At 38.2% G+C, this 25,743-nt stretch overlaps 1 protein-coding gene across 2 annotated transcripts in view; it reads right to left on the reverse strand.

The window, feature by feature from the left end:
- Positions 1-2,249: 2,249 nt before the first annotated feature.
- Positions 2,250-25,743, reverse strand: part of LOC103722361 (mediator of RNA polymerase II transcription subunit 12-like) — a 35,706-nt gene continuing 12,212 nt past the window's right edge. For both annotated transcript variants that reach the window (XM_008812893.4, XM_039126796.1), the window contains exons 5-13: positions 22,657-22,728; positions 20,788-20,841; positions 20,559-20,666; positions 19,898-20,047; positions 19,437-19,790; positions 16,990-19,316; positions 7,718-10,315; positions 3,961-4,291; positions 2,250-3,308 (exon numbers count right to left, since the gene is read on the reverse strand). In XM_008812893.4, coding sequence (XP_008811115.1) covers positions 2,874-3,308; positions 3,961-4,291; positions 7,718-10,315; positions 16,990-19,316; positions 19,437-19,790; positions 19,898-20,047; positions 20,559-20,666; positions 20,788-20,841; positions 22,657-22,728 — 6,429 coding nt within the window. In that variant the 3' untranslated portion in view covers positions 2,250-2,873. The remainder of the gene's footprint in view (positions 3,309-3,960; positions 4,292-7,717; positions 10,316-16,989; positions 19,317-19,436; positions 19,791-19,897; positions 20,048-20,558; positions 20,667-20,787; positions 20,842-22,656; positions 22,729-25,743) is intronic.

Genomic DNA, 25,743 nt, shown 5'->3' on the forward strand with positions numbered 1-25,743 from the left:
GTCATCTTACACTAAACCCCAACATAGTTCACTTATGTGGGAAGACATTTGTGACCATGGGCAAATCATTCAGAACCAAGTCGTTTGGCTGATTGGAAATGGGCACTCAATTAATGTTCTTAATGACCCTCGGATACCTACCATTCCGCTCACACAGGCATACTTTCATCAATATGAACTCCTAAGTGCTGATTTGTGAGTTAGTGACTTGATATCATCATCTAGGGGCTGGAATCTGGACATGCTTTCTGACTTATTCCCACCTGAGATGATGAACCAGATATGTAGTGTGCCTCCTGCGCGTGAAGACTGGTCTGATCAGTTTAACTTGGGGCAGCACCCAGACCAGCCATATCACCCTCCAAGACGTATACCCTCTACTCGAGAAACCAAAGTCGGACCTAATTCCTTACCAAATGGCTGTGGTTCTTGATTGTGCCTATGAGGGTCAAATACGTTTGGTGGAAATTGCTCTGGAAAAGACCGTCTTTGGTGGAAATTCTCTTCTTGTCTTTGGAAGTTCAAGCACAAAATCCATGCAAAGATCTTCCCATGATCTTTCAGGAAAAGAACGAAGAAGATATTTGCTTGCGGTCTTTGGCAAATTGGCATTCTCTGCACATCTTAATGAATCTCCTAACATCCTTTGTCATAGCGTAGAAGGCCAGTAGAATCTATCCTCAAGCAAAAACTAATGCTTTATCTCTACCATAGCATCCCTCTAATCACATAACATGTAACTCGTGAATAAGGAAATCTTGAACAAAAAAATTAGGGATGCATAATTTCATTGATACGTCCAGTTTGTGCCAGATGCAATGTAGAGGAATAAACGGCTGACCACCTATTCTTCCAGTGCCTGTGATCAAGGTTAGCTTTAGCTAAACTTGCTGACCTCCGTGGGCTTCCTTTTGTCTAAAAGCATCTTCTAGGTATAGGACTCTCTCTCAAAATCTATTAAACTACATCTTGTGGCTACTATGGAAGGGCAGGAGCAAAATGATGTTCTGGCACCAGATGCCTGATCCTACATAGCTACTTTGTAAAGCCTTCTGCCTTGCCTCTTGAGTATCTTAAGTCGATTAAGTTGCCGAGGCTCAATGATTCTGGCATCTAGGGATAGCACATTTCCTAATCCTTTGCGGGACCCTTCCACCGATACCTTGTCTCTTGGCAGCCCCCACAACCAGGATACAATAACGTATTTTTTAATGGCTCGGTCCATCAAAATTTGGCAAGTGTAGGATTTGTAATTCATGATTATCAAGGTAAAGTCCTTTATGCAGCAGCAATCCCCCTATCCATTGACCATTTCTTTTGCTGAGCTCACAGTCGCATAGCATGGGCTAAGGACCACCTTGACACTCCAAGCTCAAGGGATCATTTTGGAAGGTGATTCCAAGACTATGATGTCATGGATTACTGGCCATCACTCTTTTTAAGGAGTATCAGATATCTCCTTGCCAGAGTCTCTGATTTTTCTTCTGATCATGTTCTACGAGAAGGCAATCAGGTTGCAAACATGGAAACTACAGTCCAGACTCTAAACCTCGCCTTACACAACTTCTCCATATTGATGTGAAGAAAGTTTCTCTCCCTCAACTCTAATGAATGAGCCACCTTTGTCAGAAAATAAAAAATAAAAAAAACCACTCAAACCAAACAAGACGAGGACCTCGATTTTGTGATTTTAATCGGGTACTAATTTCTCAGCTATATCTTAAGTATCAGGCAAATATAATAATGCTGTCAGCTGAGAACGGAAGCGTACATCATATCGCATGCAAAGAAACAGAAACCCATATCCCACACGTATATCAATATGCTGGTATCCTACAAACCATCATACGCTTGTATGTTAACAGATATTTATGTAAGCCATATGGAAAACATAGCTCGTAGCCTTCGGTTACATTTATTCAGAACCTGCTGCACAGCCTGGAAGCCAGGTGTAAATAGCATGATCTACGCAAATCCAAGCATAACTCCTCTGTTCAATTGCCATCGAACTACCAGTAATCTATTCTTACCATTTCAACAAGCAGTTCAGTTGACAGGAACATAATGTTCACTTCTCGAGGCAAACAGCAGGCATCCACTTCAAGATCAGCATGGCTGCACAGGGTTAGAGGAATCAAGCATAAGGTTTCACCATCCTGTTTCCCAGGAGTGCTTAAAAAGTATATTAGCTTATAGCTCAGAAAACAGCACAAATCACAAAAAAAAAAGACCATTCAGAATCATAAATCTTAAGAAACCAAGAAATAAACTTGTAACGCTATAAAAAATAAGCTTCCCCCGTGCCTGTGGGGTTCTGAGATCAAATTATATAGTTGAACAGGCCACTAAGGCAAAAGAGCTGCATTTAGAATGAAAATGGAAATATGTTCTGCAAACCACATTTATATCAATCCATGATTCTTCAGTCATTTTCCCACCTACTTTCATGATAATGCAACGTATCCTTCCCACAGCAGCACAAGCCACCTTTTCTTTAGAAGTACAACTGTGATGAAAAGATTGGGATTGGGATATAAATAGCTACAGGCCATTCCTCAAAAGCCATTTTACTCATCTCAATTGAGGAACAAATTATATATTGCCTATATATACAACAGACCCGGCATCGGCATGGAAGCAAAATGGGGGTCTTTGGAGTGTTAGTTTAACTGGCCCGGTACACACCAATACCCACAGGGTGAGGCCGGTGTTTTTTAATACAAAACCCCCCTCAACATTCTCCCAAGAGAGATCGTTCTATCTATGCCAGCAGGAGAACAAAGCCCGTTGTAATTGATTTGAAAGCCATCCGCATGAGCCTCTAAAGATTGCTGCCAGACTTCCATTGCCAAATAATTGTACAAGAAAAGGAGTCAGCTATCATCATCCAAAGATCCAACATACGTAAGATCCGTTCTTCTCACCCTCACAGCCCCCTTGAGCCAGCTGCAAGCCTTCAGATTGGAATGATCCCCCCCAACACCAATCATATGGCTGTTACCACCAGAGGCAGAAGCAGAGCCCGTACCATCTTCCAGCAGCGTCCATGGGTCAATTTCCATGTCCAGATACTGGGATGGCACTGTCTTGCTTCTTCCAGATAGGTTAGTAGACGTGCGGGTGGTGGGAAGAAATCTTTGGTGGGTGCCTGGAGTAGATGTGATGGGCTGAAGTGATGCAAGCTCCAACGAAGATGATGTCGGAGAATGGCAAGGGATTAAAAAAGGAAGCGATGCAGGGAGAATTGGCATTGCGGCTTGGATACGCCGCCGAATTGTTGCAGGCAACTCCATGCGGTCCAAGTCAGCCTACAAAAATAAAAAGTAACAATTATATATAAGGAACAAATAAAGAAATGAAATCGTTATTTTTTTAAAATGGCTGGCCAATCAGCAGAACAAATAGTTGACCAACAATGTGGCAAAAGCATGACAGTGTCAGTACAAAAGGACTTTGACTTAGAAACTGATGTAAAAATAACATGCCGATGACAAAGTAAAAAAGAAATATGACATTTCCATTGTAGCCCAAAGCATCCAAGGAAAAATTATATTTATCAGCAAAGTAGGACACTAAGTTATGCTGAGGTGCTATTTGCGATGGAAACCAACGATGAAAACATTTTAAAAAATGGAAATTACAAATAGAAAGTTAGTTAACCTTGAATTAATAATTGGCAGCTTCACAGTTACACCACCAGGTATTACGCAGATTCCAGCTTTTAAGTCAAAGTAATGGCAAATGTTGCTACATAAGTTATTCGACGATTACAGACATAAAAAGGGCCGGGATGATAACAAAAACCTCTCTTTCTAAACGAACCCACTAAGAGTTTGCAGTTCTGTTTAAAAGTATTAAATCATATGCAACCAGGGAATTTCTACAGGTTTTGCTTCAAAAAATTTAATTTTCCCCTTTTTTGAAGTTTATTTTTTATCAAACTACACAAATGGAACTCACCTGCAAGCTCTCTGCTGTCTCACGATCAAATGCAGAAAAATCTCGAGGAGATTTAACAGTCGATTTGGAGACAGACTTGGGCTTCAGCCAACTTGGCTTGCAGTTGCTCAGCAAACCATGTAGGATACACAAAAGCCTGTCAAATAGGCTATCACTAGAATAATCTAATGAGGCAGCAACAGAACCTTCCACTAATGACTCTGCATCCTTTTGTGAAGGAACTCTATGCATAGGAAGGTATAGGTCTGCATCCTCATGCACAACTCTTGCTCCAAGTAATCGAAGTATGATAGATGCAAGCATTTGCCTCATGTTCCTTGCAGATGGCTCCCTGTAAAAATAAGAATTCAGGACAATAGGGAAAATTCCAGAGAGTTCTAATAAGCTTATCATTCACACAGATGAGAGATGTGAACATATTATATAGCTAAAACTAATAAAAGAATAGAAAACAAAGATACAAATTTGATCTATTTGTTTCTAATATGCAACTTTTTCCACACGCATAAAAGGAAAACCGTTAGATTTCCAAAGGTTCTCTTTACAAATCACCCTATCAAGCATGGCAAATTTTTAACCACTTCCAACTTTACATAGGTCTAGCCTCCTCAGGCAACAGCAATCCCCACCCCCGCCCCCCAAACGCACACTATTAGGTTATGCCCAAGCAAATCGCTGCTTCTGTTGCAATATTGAAATTTTTCGTTTTACTCCAAATTACCGAGAAAAAAGTTTACCCAAGCATTATGTTTTAAGCAAATGATGATGGGAATATGATGACGAGGTGATAGAACAGTGTGTAGAAGAGTTCTGAAATAATGATGAAAACTTCATGCTGGTAAGATTCCCCGAATTGCCTTTGTATAACAGATTGCATAAACAGAGGTCCTTGTACTTAAAATGCCTTGCAAGTAGTATTCTAAGCAAATGAAAATATCCTGGTTCTGGCATAATGATGTTACCTACCATAACGCTGACTCTTGTCAGTACCATTCACCATCAGTAAATCTAATCTTCGATTCTTCCAATTCAAATCTGTTAAAAACTTGACAACAAAACCCTTACCTTTTGCTCCAGAGGCAATCGAACATGTAAGGGTTTTAGCATTAGTTCATCACTGGCCATAACCAGCTAGTTCTTACCAGATTTCCAAAATGGAAGTCACTTTAAAGCATCAGGAAATGTTTCCAGTAAACCTACTCTCATCAGAGTTTATCCCTCGTTAGTAATACTAGTACAGATATGTTCATCTCTTTTCATCTGGTAAGATCGCATGAATTGTAAAGAAAAAGGATGTGTGTAGGAACACATTCAGTGTAGGTTAGTCCGCCATACATCAGTAGTCTTACATGAGACAGCAAAAAGCAACCTCATCCCTTGCCTCAAGGATAGCCAACTAGATAGTGTTCTACAAGCACAAAGTTTTCCCAGAATTAGGACAAACACATTCAACCATAGCCTACATTCCAACACGTGAATAGTTCACATAACTCAGCACATAAAACAAGCCCAGACTAAAACATAAAAAAGTCAACTCAGCCTGGAACGTTAGCCTTGGGTGAAGATATAATCAAACTGATTTACTACTTACATGGTGTCACAATCCTCTTGCTCATAATAGAATCTAGAATAGAATAGCAATCAACTTCTCCATGTTCTCTTCATACATTAGATATTGGATTGATGAAAAAATATGGCTTAATTATCACAAAACATCTCTATTCTATTGCCCATAGCAAGCCTATTTCCTTATTCCTAGCAACATAAAGTTATACTAATAATTACGCAGACTGGTGATAAGATGTAGTTTTAATATTAAGTTACTAAAAATCCGACGAATACACAAATGATTCTTCTGAAACTGATAGATGTCACTACTTTAGTGGGACATGTCACATCCTAACCAAATCATGTAGAGTCATAACACAAATACTTAGGTCAAGAATTTTGTAACATGCTAATGGAGATTTGGATGCCCCAATTGAGAGAAGGGAATCATGCCCCGGAGAAGATCTAGTTATTGCTTATCCAAAACTGCATGCCCTACCCATGACACTTGTTTCTGTATGCCCTACCCATGACACTTGTTTCTGTTACTGATGATGATAGATCTGAGAGAGCCTAAACAGAACTTAAGTTTGTACCATTATGTCTGAGTGAGTTTACCTACTTTTCTCCAAAAAACTGACAGCTACTTCTCTCACTAAATCAGCCAGAAAGGCTGCTAGGTACGAGATATCCATGATTCAAATTATTTCCAGATGTCAGATGGTTAATGTCATCATTAAACACTTAAGATAACATCAGAATCAACTAACTAGATCCATGTCGAAAATCAGAGAGTTTACATAGGTAACTGATTGAGATCTTGGCCCTACGTATTGGCTTGCTGGTCCTTCTCTAATGTAAAAACATTACTAATGGGACAAGGCAGTTGCGTGCCTTAATGGCATATCAGCCATCACCCATTACTGTCAGTTCACCATGCAATTCACAAAAGAGCTTCTAAAATATGTTGTCATAGGCAAGTATTGTACTTTACCCCTTCCCTTCCCCTATAAAGCACAATAATAAATAGTAACAAACCCTTAAGAATAAAATAGAAAGATACAAATATTATATAAATATCTACGTAAAAGTATTTCTGGATATAGATATATGCACAACAAAATCTCCCACATTTTCACCTCAAACCCTTGCAATTATCCAGATTAACAGGAGAAAGAGGTGAGCAGGGAGAGAGGTCAAATAAAGAAATTCTGCATTCCACAAACAAGAAATCAAATCCAAGGGTCTTCCTTATCACTGCAGAAATGAATTTGTTGTCCTTCAATGGAAAAGAAGCCCCAGTTTTCCATTTCCTCAGCGCTCAAGGGTATGTTTTGTTGCAAGGAAATCCATGAAAAAGGAAAAGGAAACTAAGTTTTCTGCATGAAAATGCAAAAGTTTTCTAGAAAACTAGTTATAATTTTTCCAAACTTGTTACTTTTCTAATGGAAAAAGCAAATGGAAGACTTGATTTTCCAGGAACAAGAAGTTTTCCAAGCAGTTTTTGTTGCATCCAAACATACCCTAATAGATTCATCTAGGAGGAAAACTAGAAAAGTGAAGAATTTTGCAAAAAGATATGAAAGAGCAAATAGAAAATGTGGAACTCCAAGTCAGTAATGTGGAACTCTAAGTTCACAACAATCTTAAATCGGCTGAAGAAAGTAGAAAATTAGACTTACACAAAGGAGCAAAATTGGAATTTCTTGCCCAAAAAAAGCCAGGGGATATCACCCAAGGCCAAGTGCCCCTCCAGATGTAAGGCAGTTTAATTAACTATGCCATGAACTAACTTCTTCAAAAGTCTGAAGCTTTCACTAGAATTCTAGTAAACATCACTCCATAAGAAAATCTACCAAACATTAGACCATAAGTTCGTTCCAAAAAGGAAAAAAATTACTTGGATATATTGGGAGGAAATACATGACTGAATGGTTATTTAAAAGAAAATCAGACTACTAATGTTACACTAACACGGTAATCAGGAAAAAATAAAGGAAATTAGTATCTTACAAAGACATTGACACGATAAAATTATGGGTAGAAAAAGATTATCAAGAAGATATAAGGGGGAAAAGGTGACAAAAAATAACAAATCTGGTTGCAACCTTTTAAGACAATTGACAATAACCAACCATACTTTTAACTGCTGCCGAATAAAAATAATATATGGCAATATTCAAGAATAAGTTTTAAGATCTGCAGTTACCTATCAGTGTAAATAATAGGAAGCAATCTCAAAAGAAATTGCAAGCGCAACCACAAGGATGCTTTCAATGCTGTGGCAGATGGTGGCGTAGAATCACTAACTCCAGTTGATCGCCTGCCCAATACAGGGCTTCCACCACGCATACCTTTGCGAATGCTGCTTTTGTTTGATGAACCTTCAGTTCCAGACGATGCCGCACTAGCCTGCTTATTACCACCACGTGTTATTGTATTAATTTGTTGATCAATAGCACCCATCTGCTTTACCAATTCAGCTGCAAATAAATTGCGTATATCACTGGAACTCCTGTCTATACATGGAAGTGTTAATTCAGCAAGAGCTTTCTCAGTTATATACTGCTGGGTAGAAGTGAAGCCTTCAGCATCAATATTATGAATGTTCATTTTACCAGGTTTTTTAACATCAATGCATTCATCCACAAGTTCTCCTTCTTCTATAGAAATGGCTTCCAACTTCCTCTTATCACCTCTGTTAGCTACACCATCAGCTATGGAACTTGACCAACCCCATGGTTTCCAAAATTGGGATTTTGTTGAAAGACCTTTCCGCTGAGCAACTTGTAAAAGTTGCTGCCTGATGGATTTCCGTCCCAGAAGGACATCCTGACCAGCTAAAATCCATTTTATGTCCATTACAAGTGACTCCTGCTGCAAATTTCCAAGCAGATGGACAACTTCTGAGTAAAGTGGTGCGGCATCAGGTCTAACTAGGATCCTTGTAAGAATAATTTCAGTAAATTTCTTTTCACTTTCAGAAAGTACATTTCCAGTATTAGGAGATAGGGATCGAATTGCCTCTACTAAGGACATGTTCTGAGTCTCAGTTTTTTCAATAAGAGCTTGCTCATTCAAAAGAAGCCTCAAAACAACCCACTGCCAATGAAACTTTGCAGGTTGCAAGTTATCTAAAACATGCACAAGTTGATCCTGAAGCTTTGCCTCATTTTCAGCAAATGCTCTTTGTTCATTAGGCCCTGAAATCCACGATCCATCTTCCTGCATAATTGTAAATGCTGGCATTTTGCAATCAATGAGAGCATTCAGAAACAGCCGTGACCGAAGAGGAACAAATGCCCTTGTTTTCAAATGTTTATCTGAGCTATGCAGTTCAAGCATTGCAGCAAATTCAGAATCACCAACATCAGTAGCAAGAAGATCATAAAGAACACGAGTATTTCTAAAACATAGTTCTCGAAATGGCTGATGCCTTATAGCATCACCAATTGCCACAAACAAATTTTGATACAGTTGGACATCTTCCCGAGCCGCAATATTGATGTTGAGAATATATGGCCTCCAAATGACCATTCCAAATATTGAGTAAGCAGGAGGAAAAACCAAATTAAGCGGAAGCATGCGCTGCATCCTTGAAAGAGCTATGATATATGATTCACCAAGGATTTCTGCAACTAGTCCATCAAACACTGTTCTGCAGTTCCCAACAAGGAGCCGAAACCAATGTATGTATACTTCAATGCAATGATCTAGCTTGAAACTGCCAACGGAACGGGACATCCCATTCGAACTGGATCTTGCACTCCTAATAAACTGCAGAATATCCAAGCCCTCCTTTAATTTGAAGGCTGTTACCATCCTTTCTAGGCTAGTAGCACCGTGAACGATGGCCCCAATAACAAGCGCAGATACAGCAGCTGCAGCTTTTGCAGCCCTTCCAACAAACAGTTTTACAGAATTGTTCACGAGTTCATTTGAATGATTTCCATACATGTCATGAGTTTCAGAAGATGGTTGAAACTGACTTCGATAAGTCTTCCCAGGAGCAAAAGCCCCAGAAATAGATGAAGAAGCTTCAGCAGCCAAAGCTATCTCAAATATCCGGCTCATACGTTCTCCAAGAGATTCCTTAAGCAAGCAGAGAGAGGTTATGTGAATTTGCAGAATGTGCCGTACACAATTCAATGAATTTGTCGTAGACAAAAAGCTTTGGTAATTACCGCTTGTAAAATCTGGCAGTTTTGATATGGCAGGCCCCACACTACCAACAATCGCAGAAACAGCAGAAGCCACTATTGAGGGATCGCCTTCTAGAGTTGCCCCACCATTTTGCCTAATACAGTCTAGTAGGCCTAACACAATATCTTGCGCTATTTGGTTACTGTCTTCCCAATTTTCTAATGATGAACCTTTAGGATTATTGACTGAAAAAAGTTTTCTTTCTTTTCCATAAAAATAGTGCACAGCTTCCTCGACATGTCGTTGCACCATCTCTTTCAGGTTGGGGCTAGTCCTTGATAATCTCCCAGTCATCTTTTGACGGATATACTCATCAGTGTCTTCAACACCTGCTGGGACTCCAGAAGAAAACACTAGATCACCATCAAGTGGTCGTCCAGCATCAAGTTCTGCAAGCAGCCTCTGATCACATGTAGCTCTAAAAGTTTTTTCCCATTTTGTCACACTAGCAACATCTCTATATTTCTTCAGTAAATTTCGAGCATAAGCAAAAGCCGTTGATCCAAATGACTTTCCATTGGGTGTCACAAAAGCAACAGTTCGATGCATTAAAGTAGTTAACACTTCAGGTAAAAGATCTGTCGCTAGAAGTACGTTTTCATACCTGAGCCAAGCTAAATATTAGATATAAGAAAAGTAAACAACAGTATCCATTGTCATGATAAGCTAAGTTCAAGCTCCACATATTTGACATCAGAATTTATATTCCAAAATAATGAGAGAATACTATCAACAAGCAAACCCATTGTCAACTATCAGTCTTCAACAAAATATTATCATGAGAAAAAACAATTATTCATCTTAAATATCAGAATATTAGGTTGAAGTTTATGGAAAATGCAGTTCTCGTTTCACATGACCAGGGAGCATGAATTTTCAAGATAATTCCAACTTGCATACCCCTCTTCCACCCACCAACAGAAAGGGATGGGAAGAGGGAGGTGGGGGGGGAGACAGAGATCCTTAAAATGAGAAATTTTATAGCACTCAGAACATGCTGAAAATGCAGACTAATGGTTCAAGAAATCATGAACACACAATCGATTTGACAATATGTTGTGCATGCATGTATGGAGGAGATAAAGAACAAGGCAATAAATAGTGCTAGCAACACAATATTGCGTAAGAAACTGTGTCATACATAAACACACAAAAGAAAAGAAAGAACCAAGGAGAAGGCAAACTCACAGATTGGGAAATTCAAGGTGTCAAGTATATTGTGACAAAACTCTCACAGTGATCCTTCCCACAAGACACCTTAAGCCATAGGCCCATCTTTTCTTCTCTATCCTTGTCCCAGGATATTGTTCCTAACCCTTAACAAAATCCCCATAACAGCAATTGGCGCCACAGCAAATCATGTCATCAGCCCCTAGCTTCACTCTATAAACAACTACAATTTCAGAGTGACAACACCAATTATGATATGGATTACAACTATATATGTCATAAGTTGCAAAAAATTAATTTTCAACGTTACAAGAAAAATGGATCCTCCATCGTCATCCAGAACAATCTTTTGAAGATGTGAGGTAAATATTCAAGGGTTAGGTTGTTTCCTTATGGGGTCTCGTCCCCCCTCTCCCGAAGAATATATGACACAACTAACATCTTTTTTTTCCACAATGAAAGAGGTCAAAAGGTTTGCTCCAATTTTTATTTCAGGGATTTCTCAAACTCTTTTCTTTGCATATAAACAGTTTTTACCCTTTATTCATGGATCCACTGGGACTCAGGTTCTCGTCTGATATTGAAGCATTTATCTTATTCACATCAAATCCTCTATTTCATGGATTCGCACTTTTCCTTATGCCGACATCAAAACATGCTCTTGTTAATGAAAGTCTGTGTTTTCACGGTTATCATGTTACTAAAGCCACCCCTTTTCCATGCCAGACTGATGTGTTCATGTTCTTAAGTACCTGTTTCAATCTCATGCCTTTGCCAGAATAATCAATTCATGGTTTGTAACTTGCTCTTTGATAAAAAAAAGGGCCTTGTAGTGGGGTTCGAATAAATAACTATATTTGAATGCGCACTTTCCAATGTAGTCTGATTTTTCTCCACTCTCGGCTATAAGAGACTAAATATCATTTAAACGGATTGTAAAAAGCATCTATACATTGTCAAACTGTTCTCGGTTCTTCAGTAAAACCTGTTTTAGCAAATCAAGATTTTTCTCATTTTATTACTATATAGCGCATCCAAGCAGATGTGGAAATCATTATAGAAATATGTGCACGCTAATAGTGATGTTTTAGTCTTAAATTGTTGAAGGGTTAGGTATCCACCACTTAATTCTCTTTTGGTCTTGGTATATCATGAGCTTGTTATACATGAATTTGTTATAATGTATTGCTGTAAGAGTTAGTAGTGCATTTGGCATAATTGTCGGGGGACTTAGCACCCAGTTCTTTGACTACAATTTTATGTTTTCCTCATACAAAGCATTTTAATTTTAGTCCCCGTAAAATAGTTAGGCTTGTGTTTTTGTACAGAGTTGGGCTTGTTTATGTACAGAGTTGTCCATGTTTTCCACAAAATTATATACAAATCGGAGATTAAACAGAAGATGGCGATAAAAATCAAGGACCGGATAAAATAATTCAGTCAACAGAGTTCTAACCAAGATCCGCCAAACCGGTACCCGGACCCATACCGGTCGGTGGACGGGTCAGTACAATACCGGTTTGGCACCAAACTAGCATGCCCAATTTTGTGTGAGCCGGCATGCCCTTTTTTTGCGAAATTTTTCAAATTGATTTAATTGATAATCAATCTTTTTAAACTTTTTCAATGATTTTAAGCCTAATTTAATGTTTTTTGATGTTTCTATAATCTCGATTTAACTTTAATGATGCATCTTATTGTTTTAACATGATACAAATCAAAAACGATTAATGAGATGTTGCATGCTATAAGAAGCAACATAAAATATTCTCAAATCAAGTAGTGAGATGAAAACTATAAAATAATACAATTAATTACATATATTCAAAATACAACATACATACCGATATCTAAAATCTCATCGAATGGCGATACCTCTCATAGATATCCGGATCATTAGCATAGTCAAGAGGCACATCAACTCACCCCTCTAACCAAGCAACGTTGTAATCTTGTATGTTCATCCCATAAAAAATGTACTTCGAGTTATAAGCACTCTTAAAACTCTCGCTGAAGCTCTAGCTCTGAGAGATCTCCTCTATCTGATAAACTGGTTAATAAAACGGCTATAAAAGAGCCCATCTGAATAAGCCGACAACAAAATCCGACCCGTAAGATGCTCCAGGCTGCGTAGAATAGTAGCCACCGAAAATTACCTCAGACGCACCATATTCGTATCCGTATCCGTATGAGTCATAGGCTGCCTGTGGCTGCGGATAATAGAATCTAGTATATGACATGAAACCTGACACGTCTCTATCCATTTGGTAGTCCTACCGTCGCTCAATGATGATGTACCCGTGGGCATATATCAGATCTGCCTCGATGATCTAAATTTTTGCCCTCTCCATCATGTAGATACAAGAAACCCATCTAAGGATACCTCTCGTTGTCCACGGCCCGAAGCACTTCATATAATGGTCTGATAGCCTTCAGTATCGTAGGGGCCAGCTGCCAGAATGTCTGCCTCCTTACCAAGTTCTCGACAATGTTTTCTTCAGTGCCGGCCCTCGCATATCTACTTTTCTGCCACTCGGAACTAACATCTAATGTAGGATTGCTTTTTTCTCAAGAAGGCTATCAAGTGCAATGTAGTTGGTAACAAACCGTGTGACTCTCAGTCTCAAGATCTCTCCCCATGCGTACCTCCTCATCAATGAAAGGACCCATGCATGGTTAAATATATCTGATGATAGTTTTGGCTGTCTCCATTGTCCGTTGGACCCTACGAATTTTTTGCAATATTCATCAACATGAGGTCAATACAATGTACAGCATATGGGGCCCAAAAAATGTGGCCGCCGCTCCAAGATCTTTCCGACGGCCTTATATTGTGGCCCATTGTCAATGATGACGTGCACGACATTCTCCTCTCCTACTTGATCAATCACCCCCTCCAATTTGAGAATGTACGAGGCATTGTGAACCTCATCAACCGACTTGTGGAAGAAAGTCTTCATATGACAATATGTCAGAAAGTTGAAAATGCTCTATCTGGTAGGACTGGCCCAACTATCACACATCACCGTCAGTCCATATGTGGGCCACTTTTGGTATCAGGCAATCCATTTCTCTACCTCCTTAGTACTGTCAAAAAGCTCACCGTAGATGTCCTTCGGGTCTAAGGGATCCACACCGAAATTGGCAGCTTGTATGGTAGAAATGGCAGACCAATAATACGTATTGTCTACCACATTCCGTGAGATATGACTGAAGTAAAACCAGAATCCAGTAACTCGCCACGTATTCTTCTTATCCTTCTTAAGCATTATCAGCCCTCTGTCGTTTCGAATCTCTGCTAGAAAAGACGTGGATCCAAATCATGGATTGCTGCTCCTGGTGAAATTTCTCTAGATGACATCTTGCTACCAAAACCTTCCAGTATAGATGCAATACGGCTACCGCCTCTGCTGAGGACCTTTCTGACTGAGATCCTCCTGAACTCTAGATTTGTTCTGTTGTCCGCAGGACCGGAGCCCGACTCGTAGCATGAGGGCCCAAATTGAGCTCTATATCTAGCTACCTCATCCTGCTGCCACTGATCATCCAGGCTCGTCTGCATGGCAACCTGGATCTATGCTCATCATCTGGAATAGACGCCTCCTATGACTCTTTGGAGTAATAGAAAAGTGGCTCTACCGCTTGGCGGTGCACCTCTGCCTTCTTGAAAACCTTCTCCTTTGCTGCTCTAAAATCAACGAAGTTCTCCATAGCTGTCGAACTTTCTGTGGACATTTTCAGCACAGAGATACGTTGGTGTAACCACCAGCTAAGTGCTACTTCAACTTGATTATCCCTTCTTGAACTATATGTTGCACCAGTTGCACTTCTAATGATGTCGATTTGAGAGCATTTGCCTATAATCCAAACCAATATCACGTGCTAGCTCATTTTTTTCTTGACGGCTTCATTCATGTAGGTTTATCAACTACATCAGTTTAACAATTATTTAAAAATAGCAAAATTTCGTTAAAATGAAAAAAATTTTACATCGAAAAATACATCTGATTATCTAATACATAATACTAATTTTTTATATTTTTATTTATTTATATATTTTTAATCATTTTTAAAAAATATGTTTACATATCATAAATTCAAAAAAATATGGTTTCGACAAGATTCGTCGTCTCGGTACCGAACTCCGTATCAATGCCACACTAGCAGTGTCAGTACAATACGGTACGAAATTTTTTGGCATATCGAGTGTCGATATGCCATCCGTATCGAGTACTAGTACCGAACTGGAACGGTACAGTATGCCTTGCATCGTCCGATTCGAGCCGATATAGCATACCTTGATTTTCTACTTCAAAAATTACTTCTAAATTATGTAATACATATTACTAATTTTTATAATTTTTGGTATTATTTATATATTTATAATTATTTTTTAAAATTTAAAAATAATTTTTAAATAGTGATATTTCAAAAATTAATTTTAGCTCAGATCAATGTAGAATCCAATAATAAATGCTATATATATTTTTCTAGGCCCATAGGCATGCATCAAAAGCTTATTTCAATTTTTTTCAAATTTAGGCCTAGGCTATCATGTGCATAATCCCATCAAAACTTGAATAAATTAACAACAAATTTTGCTAGAAAGTAGCTTGCATGCCCCTAAATACGTTTTTAAAAAAAATTATTTTTTTAATCTCAATATATTTTTAATTTTTAAAAATTGTATATAATTTAAAAATTAAAAAATTTTATTTTATCGTGTAGATCATTCATAGATTTACAATATATAATAAAATCAAGCCCAAATCAAAAATTTTGTCATGATCTTTTCTTATTTTGCAATTTTCAAGCTATTTTTTAAGCTCCCTCAAAAATAATAAAGAAATGCCTTATTTAGGCTTGGATTTTTTATTGAAGTGCTGAATCGATGTAATTTTCGTCATGAGGAGAAAAGGCGGAAAGCTCTCCGCTGCTTAAAAATGATGCTGGGAAGGCCTTCCCAACATCATTTTATCAGCAAACAAATGAAAGGGGAGAGGGCTCAGTTCAAAACTGGGTCGACTCGGTGCGAATCGGATGGTTTGCACAGAGTTCAAAAGAAACCGACCAGTTCCAAGCCAGTTTTGACTGGTACGGGTCGGTTCAGACCTTTTTCGGCCAGTTCCGAACCAACTGAATCGGCTCTGGCCGGTTCGGGGCCAGAACCGACTCAAATGGCCGAACCGACCCGGTTTCCCACCGGGTCGGCTTGGTACGGGCCGAACCGAAAGGTTCAATCCGGTTCGGCCTTCCTTGGTTTAAACATAAAACGGCAATCAATCAGGGGTCAGCCTCAATAACCCCTAAAATGCTTGTTTGCTGAGTTGTCCTTACACATGGTTTTCTTGATTTATTGTTATATCATATGTTAATGTTAATTTGACAGAATGGCTAACTTGTGTTCTATGTTCCTAATGATTACTGAGATGGTGTTTCCTTTTCTTCATTTCCTACAACGACACTCTTCTCTTAATGATGTCAAAAGTACTGGCATACTAGAGATATAATCCTATGCTTGTCTTCTGGTCAAGAAAAAATATTGCACTGAATTGTACAAGGAGTGCAAACTTCTGAACAGCCACAGTAATTTTGCACTTCTTGGACAAGCAGAGCAAGACACAAAATTGTGTTTTGATAATATAGTGATATCAAAAGCAAGTTCTCATGGTTCTCCCCAACTATTCCCCTTTTCTTAATTTCACATATAGCATGAAAAAAAAAAGAGAAACTAACATATGGCATGACAAATGAGAAACAAAGTACAGGACACCATTAAGATAATATGTGACAAAAAATAAGTAAACAATTTAATGCTAATATTGAAGCGAGATGGAAATGCAGGAATTTGTAATGACAACTGCTACCAACAGAAGAAAATAACTGGGTTTAAAGAAAGCACATCAGCCAGGTGTACATGTATAAAACTAAAGGAAAAGGTAAAAACCAAGCAGACGTTCGTCATAGAATCATTATGAACAAGACTGCAGCAACCAAGAAAGTACGGGAAAAAAAATCAAATATGTTCTCCATAAATCAAGACAAATATCATTCACAAGATTTTCAGGCAATGGAAAATAAAATCTAAAATAAAGAAGGCATACGTACCTTTGCAGGGATGATAAAAGAAATGACTCCCCAACTTTGCAGACTTGGTTTTCTCTATTTTTTGGTACTGTAATACTTCTCCCAACATGAACAGCAGTGCTTGGACCACCAAGAGTCTTTTGTAACAACCAGAGCAAGAGCTTTACTACTGAAACCAGATCTGAAGCCGTATCCAATATATACAGAATGGACAATAGCTCATCTTCACCAATTGTCCATCGTACAGAAATTCCATCATCAGCAGGTGCAGAAAAGACCCCAGTACAATTGCTCACCTTGGAAGTAGCTTTCTCATTTTCTTCAACAAGTTGCTTCATTGCTTTTAACAACCAAATTGATATGGATCTCTTCTCAAGCCACCGCAACTGTTTTATGGCCTTCCCGATATCACTGAGATGTGTTGCTTTCATCAGGTCAGCATCTTTAGGAACTTCACTCTCACTGACAGATTTGTGGTGAGGACAGCTCACTTTATTATCACATACATGACTAGTAGATGCCCCCTGGCTGCTTTCAATCCTAGCAGCGGCCAATTGTGCTAGACTTTGTGTTTTACGCACAGTTTTTTGCCTACCTCTTGAAGGATGTTTAGTTGCTTTAAGAGGTGGCTCCACCTTGAATGACTCCTGGGATTTAGGTCCCTTCCTCACCCACCAACTATCTTCATCATCTGACTGGTTTGAAGAAAAACCTTGAAGAGGAGAGACCCTTTCATCACCTAATTTCTGCCTCTTTGCACGCCGACATTCCTCGCAGCCAGGTGTCCCTTCTGTCAAATCAACTTTTATGTCAAACGAACCTAAAGGTCTCCTAAAACTCCCCTGAGATTCATCAGGGCATGTTCCAACTTGCATTGAATAAGGATACGGAAAATGCAAAAGAGTTGAAATCAAAATCTTCAGCTCCGCAGCTTCATCCTTCATTTTGACATGCTTACCACCTCTTACAGCAGCAGAATGATCCCTATGTTTTTGTAGAGCAAAACTCTGATAACTGTCACCTTTGGTGCTCATGTGATTGGACTCACCATTCAGAAGTCCATGAAGCATAAGTCTACGCTCATTTGAGTAAACAGATACAGTCTCGTCCAACAGTGGGGCTTCCACAACCTTTGCTTCTTCTAAAACATCAAACAAACAGGACCCTGGCAGCTGCTTCAGAATTTTTTGATGTCTTCTTTGTCTTTCCAAATCCACAGCAGTCACATTCCTATCCATGATTCCACTAACAATGAGCTGCCTTACATAAGCCTGAGGATAGAAGATGCCATTACGAATGAGTTCCATGATGAAAACTTCAACATGCTTAAAACCTCCAGCACTTCCAACTTCATGCTGATCTATCCAACACACAATAATATCATGCAACGGACCAGGGCTTTGAAATATATCCATTTTATGTTTTCTGTTGCTAGAGCTCTTCATATTATTCATAGCAGAAACTTGTTCCACCAATGTTCCACCTAAGGAAGTGTCACGAACAGAAGCTGCTTTCCCGCTGGTACTAAATAACAATGTACTACCACTCTTAGACTGGGATGAGCTACACATGTCTTCAATTTTAAACTTCAAAAGCAAAAGTGCAAGATACACTTGTGAGAAATCTTTTCTGCCTGTAGATTTGTGATTCTGTGGCAGAGAAGTACGGCAATCTCTATAGTCACAAGTCGCCCATTCACATAGGAAAAACACGCAGCAAATAAGAGGCAAGCGAACTGTTCCAATCCACTTCAAAGAAGACCGCAAACATGGACTAACTTCAGCAATCCATTGTTCTTCAATAGCAATATCAGACAAATCTTCAAAGAGAGAATTATAGGCAAACTTCAGATCTCCTGTAATCAAAGCCTTATCCAAAGCTTGCACAACTTTAGCTGCACCATGTCCTTGAAGGCTGGGGTTTACGATTTTGGCAAGATTACAGGCGCGCTTCTGAATGGAGGAAACAGTATAGCCACAGGACAAGTACTGAAGATAAGCATCTCGGGTGTCGAAATGTACACCATCTACACCCTCAGGTACCTTCAGTACAGTATTTCTGCAATTCAAATCAGGTGCCACACAGGATGGAAGAGGAAAGCAATCCAAAGCAACAAAAGTATCTGGCACAGAAAGAATCATGTATTGCAGAATCCCAACCAGTGCAGAAGTCGGTGATGATTTTTTCAAATCATCTACTGAACTCAAGTCACTCGAAGAAAGATCATTGATGGACCGAACAGCTATGTCCGCAAGCATGCGTACATTGGTCTGCGACAGCACAATGCTCTCCATTAAATCAAATACGACAGGCAAAAGCAACTCTAAAGCTTCAGCTGAATCCTTCTCCTGAATGCATAGATTGAACAAGCATTAAATCCTGACAAATGTCTCAAGAAGGGACATAAAATTAAAGCATGACGAGATTTAATAATGCTCCTTTTTTTCCCAGGCAAGAAGATCATTTACCTGAAGTTGATTGAGGACCCACTCGATGACCGGAGAAGGATGAAGCAACCCTTCTGCATAATGCCATCGTAGAAGCTGCACCATATACCACCATTTAAAGGGCAGGGAAGGTTCCTCGGCATCAGGAGTAGCTAGGACAGAGTCACTTTTGTGTTGTGCTGGTCCAGGTCCAGCAATAAGACCCTGCGATGATTGATCCCTACTGAGTATTGGTGCAAAAGAACCATCTTTAGAGAAAAATTCATCCAAAAGCTGCTGCAAGTAATCAGTAACATCCTTGGTCCATAAATCAGTGCAAGATAACTGTGTCTTATCTGAAGGCCCAGAAGAAACACTGGTGGAGGCAGGCCGAACCTGCAAATACAGACATAATTGTCATGAACTGGATATAAACGACTATCAAGTAGAACAGAAATTCAGATGACAAACTAATGTGCTTAGATGGCTACACGTAGCTTCACCTGATTAAGATAAGTAACTTTGATAAACCATGTTGCTCTTAAAAATGGAACATTATGGCGAATAAGCACTTCAAAAAGAGATTTTCGTCTGTAACCATGAGGAACATGCTCGGCCAAGGAATGCAATCGTTTATGATGTTGTGATAGAACCTGCACAAAATGATGAAGTAACAGCATCTTCAAAATATATCATGAATAAAAATCCAAGAAAGATTTGGAATTTATTACTAAAGGCTAATGTAAAGCTGATAAAAATTAAAAGGGAAAGATAAAACGGCTGATAAGTTGCAGCCAGACAAGATTTGTTAACAAGATGGTGACTCCTGAACAAGGAACCCAATTGGAATTCAAAATATTGATGACAAACATCAGAAAGATAATTAATCAGGATGAGAGAGTGAGGAAAAAAAGCACCTGAGTGTCATCCGTTATATAAAAAGAAATCTAGTTGAAAATTAACGGAATATGTTTGGGGCAACTAAGCAACATAATCTTCATAATAAAAACAGAATAGGTAAAACCAAATTCTGTTTGGCAAGGACCAAAATCTAAAAATCCATAATGATGATGAAGTTGACGGACAACGGCAAGGAATCTCAAACAATCAGCAAATAATTATAGTTAGAAGACAAAATACGGCATCATATTCAAACTCACAAACCTCTATCCATTTCCGGCGGAAGTCTCCACTACAATGCCATTGCTCAGGAAAAAGACCAGGTTTTATCAATAAAGGTCCAGAAAGAGGCACTCCATAAACCTGGCCAGCCTGTTAAACATCAGAGACAGGAGGATTAGTTCACAAAATTATGCAGAATACTTATAAATTTGCAAGTAGCAAATAATAGTAGATTTTATAGCAATCTGGTGCAAAATACGTAAACTATTACCTTCCTCTTTTGAGCACGAGATTCATTGATAGCCCTGAGACGTTTTCGTATGGCCTTAAGATACAACAGCATGATAATGTTAGTTGAGCACTTAACTTTTAACCAAATACATAGTAAAATAGAGAATGACTAGTCTTGTAAGCTAGAGAGATAAGAAATAATCTGCCAATTGGGACAATGCACCTAGCAATCAGCATTAATGAAACAAGACAGGCTTTCCCCCTCCTCCTCCTTTGTTCACAAGCCCAAAATTCATGGAATTCCCCTTCATTACCAAAGTATCACTATGTCATATGTGTTATTTTATGTATTATAGCTGCAGGTTAAACATGCCAACAAGCTCTATGCTTCAGCAACAGACATCTCTTAGAGCGTCCATAGAACTTCGCCACGATTTTTGAGCAAAGACTATAAGAATGGATCGTCAACTTTTCTTTCACGGGGTGAACTATCAAATTAAGAGAACTGGGCACATACAAAGACCCGTCCAGACCTGATACAGAACCTATGTGGACTAACAGTTGTATTCATATATACCAAAGCTGGACCTTGCCAGAAAAAAGAAAACCTGACCAAAGCTGGACAAAAATAAATCATCTGAGTAGATGAGTCTAGCCCTAATAATTCAGATACGAAGAAAACCAAGAGTGGATTAGACTAAATCCAACCAAAACCTTTTAGCAACAAGAAAGAACCAGGAATACATCATGAGCCAGAAATCAATCTGCACCGAGAAAGATCAAGCCACTCCCAAAACTAGGGGTGAAAGTGGATCGGATAATATCTTACCAGATCCGTTTTCGTATCCAAATCTATCCGGATATGGATAGATATTTGAGCATCCAACAAATATCAGTATCTTTATCCATGTCCGTAAAAAAATGGATATAGATATGGATAGACAACTATCCAATCTGTATCCGAATATCCGATTCTATTTGTAACTTTATTTAATTTTATATAACAATCATGAACATTTAAGAAAACAAATAACCACATTAATATGCTATTAACTTGATATATCATCCACTTAGTAATATATTTGACTTGTCATCATAAAGTTTAATTATCTGACTTATATCTATATTTATACCCATACTTCCAGTATCCAATTTATATCCATATCTGTTTAAAATAAATATAGATATGAATTTTTGCATCCGACTAACATCCATATCCCTATCTATATTCGCCAAACAAAACAAAGATAGATATGGATATACTAGTATTCGATCTGAATCCGATCCAGTTTTAGCCCTACTTAAGACCAAGCAAATCCATTTGGACCCTAACTGCGGGCCATGATTCCTTTTCTATGTCTACAGGAACATATTTGCCAGTCTTCTTGGTAGTCTCATTGGTATTTTGGCATTTGAAGACTTTCAGAAGCCTTGTAGGAGGACATTCTGTTTCATTTATTGGTTATTCTACCTAGCATAATGTTCACACAATATGCACGAAAAATAGCCTATAGTACAACCTTTTAACCAAACCACCCACTACCAACCACAGCATTTTTGCACTTCCAATATATTAAATAAATGTAAGACAATTGTTTCTCTTTCTTCTTCTTAAGGGCAGGGGTTTCATAGCATCACCCAGATTGCTTTCCCCAGCCCCTTGATTTTGATTGTATGCATGCATTTATTCCACCTTTTTACTCTCAACAAATCAAATCAATCACAAAAGACAACATAATCATTTATATTATTAAATACAATTCAGAATAGATTAAATATTATGTAATTTGAGCTTGAGGAACTACATTCACCAAAAGAATTGTTTCTGCAGGGAAAGAATTTGTGAATACAGAAAAGTATGCATCAGCATCAACATTCAACATTAATGTTTAATCAATGATAAGATTACCTCTTTGCATTTTACGATGAACTCAGGTTTCAAAAAATTTGGAATCTGACCCAATGTAATCTCTCTAGCTTCCTAACATCCAGGGGGGAAAAAACTAATATTAGTCTGGCAATAACAAAAACAATGCATTATGAACATGTTCAAAAGGGTTCGAGCAAAACCACAAGAAAAATGCATGTGAAATTAAGTACAACCTAAAATATAATTAGGCAACTAAATCAAATTATGTGATAAATGGAGCATAACATCTCAAGGCACAGATGCTACGTTGGTAGAAGAACAATTAAGCAAATATATAGATCAGAAAAGCAGATAACTACATTAATACTTAAGCCAAGAATGAGAAAACATATATTTTGACAGTGTTGTCAACAAATAACTCTGAGAATTTTCTATTTTTTGCTGCAAAATTTTTCCATATCATTTATATATTGACTTGGACATACTGCCTTATCCACAACACATCGAAAGAATTTGTAAGAAAGGATTTGAAATAAGTTGTTTATCAAGGAAGCAGCCTGTAATAGGATCAATGACAAAAGGAAGCATTTGGAAAGCGAAGAAACATATCTTCCCTCACTTTTTTAACTATCTTTGGTTTGATAAATGTAATAAAACATTACAATAGTGTTTAGACTGTGGTAATATCATGACATACACAAGCCTAACGACCGTCCACATGACCTGTCCATTATTCAACAAAATACACATTTCCAATTCCATGAAATATTAGTGACACCTGAGATGTTGATGCTATGAAGTTGCATAAAGAGAACCTTGAAGAGATTCCTAACCAGCTAAACTATTTTGTTTAACTTCTAACAAAGAATTGGCATACTTCCATTCCTTAGCAGACATGTTTTCTTATAAACACAACATGAAGGGGAAAAAATGTTCTCATATCTCCATCAATCACCAACAGAGCATATTGCAAACCATTTTGAGGATACCAAAGCAACTCACCAACTTGAATATATATCAAGGACCAAAAAAAAAAGCTTTTCACATAAAATGAACATAAAAGATTAGTTTGATACATATTATTAGCATCAATAAGTGCATTCCAATAGTCAAGAAGCTTAATATGAAGGGATACTGACTGCAACCATCACATTACATATTGATACATGATCACTCACAATGTACAGGTCTGTTGTGTCGGTTGTGTCAGTCCAACATGATTTACTATGTATCTTAAGAATCAATACTCATACTTAAACCCAAGAATATTTATATTGTCATCTTTTCATATTAGTTCATTCATATATAATAACACAGAAAGTACTACTTCCATACATCTACATTCCACACAGATTGTATTTTATACAGTTCATATATGGTTCCCCATATACCCCATAGTGTTTCATAGCATCCTGACCAAGGTACGCGGTACCGACTGTACCGACGTACCGGTGGGCATCGGTACCGGTACGGTACCGAACCAAATCGAGCCGAATCGGTACGTACCAATGGGGCTAAAAGCCAAAAAAAAATTTGGAGCCAGTACGGACTGGTTGGTACGGCTCGGTACCGAAATATATAGCTGTACCGTACCGGTAGGGTCCGGTACCGATATGTACCGGCCGGTACCGACCCGTACCGACCGGTATGGCAGACCATGATCCTGACCCATTATAAATGTCTGCAAGGCTTAATTCGTTGAAGGAGAGATGAAATTGGCACCAGGACACATGCTCCATAGTTTTTATCCATTCGAAGCACAAGATTATCACCTCAGGCCTTCACCACCACCTTCGAAGAGCTACTACAGAAGATCCACTCATTTATGATTGATTACTACCATTAAAAGTCACTGTCACTACTGTCTATGCACACTAAACTGAACTAATAAAGCTAACAGGTCACTCTAAAATCATCATACGAATTAAGATTTAAGGACACATGAAATAAAGTAGTCATAGAAGTCCTACAGATTAACACTATTACAATAAATAATCCAGAATAGGAAGTCACGTTGTCAGCAAGCAGCAAAGTCAACAAAATGACCTCCCTTCCTAAAAACAAGCAAATCTGTAATCAGCAAATCCTATCCCATTAAATATTTCAGTTAATTTCATATATCCATATTACAACCATTACTTTCCAAATGACAGAGAAAAAAGTGGAAAAATGTAAACTGGGCCTCTGGCAGTATATACTCATAGATCTTTCACAAACATTCTTAATATAAAGGCCACAAAACCATAAGTTAAAGAATGACATTGATGGATAATGAAAGGATTTATTTAGTGGAGAAGAAGGCTGCATAATCTCGACAAAATCAACTCTATGAACTCAAAAAGTTAGACAAGAAACAATCCTTTATCAAGATGATACAGAGAACAGATGCATTAGCAGGAAATCATAATAAATTGTAAAACAGTGTACCAACAGACAATGCAAAACAAATATAAGTTTCTCCATGCCTGCAATGTTGAACCATAACACCCAAGAATTCAGTCCAAACAAAAACTTGCAGCTCCATAATTAGAAACCAAAATACAAGTGATTTGAGAGCCCATAAGAGTATTAGAAAGATTTTGAGGTTTTAGTGCTTCCAAAGAAGATCTGATGGGAAATAAAGTTTACTTTTAGGTCACAATGAGGTGCTGTGCAAAAATTAACATTATAGTGCGGATCTGGTTTAAATTATAAATAAAAAAAGGCAAATCTCAAGTTAAGATGCCTCTAGAGTCCACAAGATATATCTCACTTCAATTACAATCTTGAAACCAGGGACAGATATACATACATATATAGTGAACACATACATATTCATGTGCATGTGCAGTAGAAAGAGGACAGCAATATATGTAAAAAATGATGGAAAAGAGAAGAAGAAACAAAAGAACATAAGAGAGATAAATGAAGAACGAGAAAGACATGAAGAATAAAGAAGAGATGTAGAAGAGAAAGGAAGAACAACCCAGGAATTCCATGAACTTTGGTTTTCAAAGCGATCTAAAAATAATCAAAATAGTCCCCCAAAAAACCTTTTTCTAAAAGACAAAATTTGGATTCCCATGGAAACTTGAATATACAGGCAAGCTTGTAGAGATAGGCCCCATTGACTTAAAGAATTAAACA

This window comes from Phoenix dactylifera, chromosome 5, assembly GCF_009389715.1.
Source record: "Phoenix dactylifera cultivar Barhee BC4 chromosome 5, palm_55x_up_171113_PBpolish2nd_filt_p, whole genome shotgun sequence".
In the NCBI taxonomy this organism is placed as follows: domain Eukaryota; kingdom Viridiplantae; phylum Streptophyta; class Magnoliopsida; order Arecales; family Arecaceae; genus Phoenix; species Phoenix dactylifera.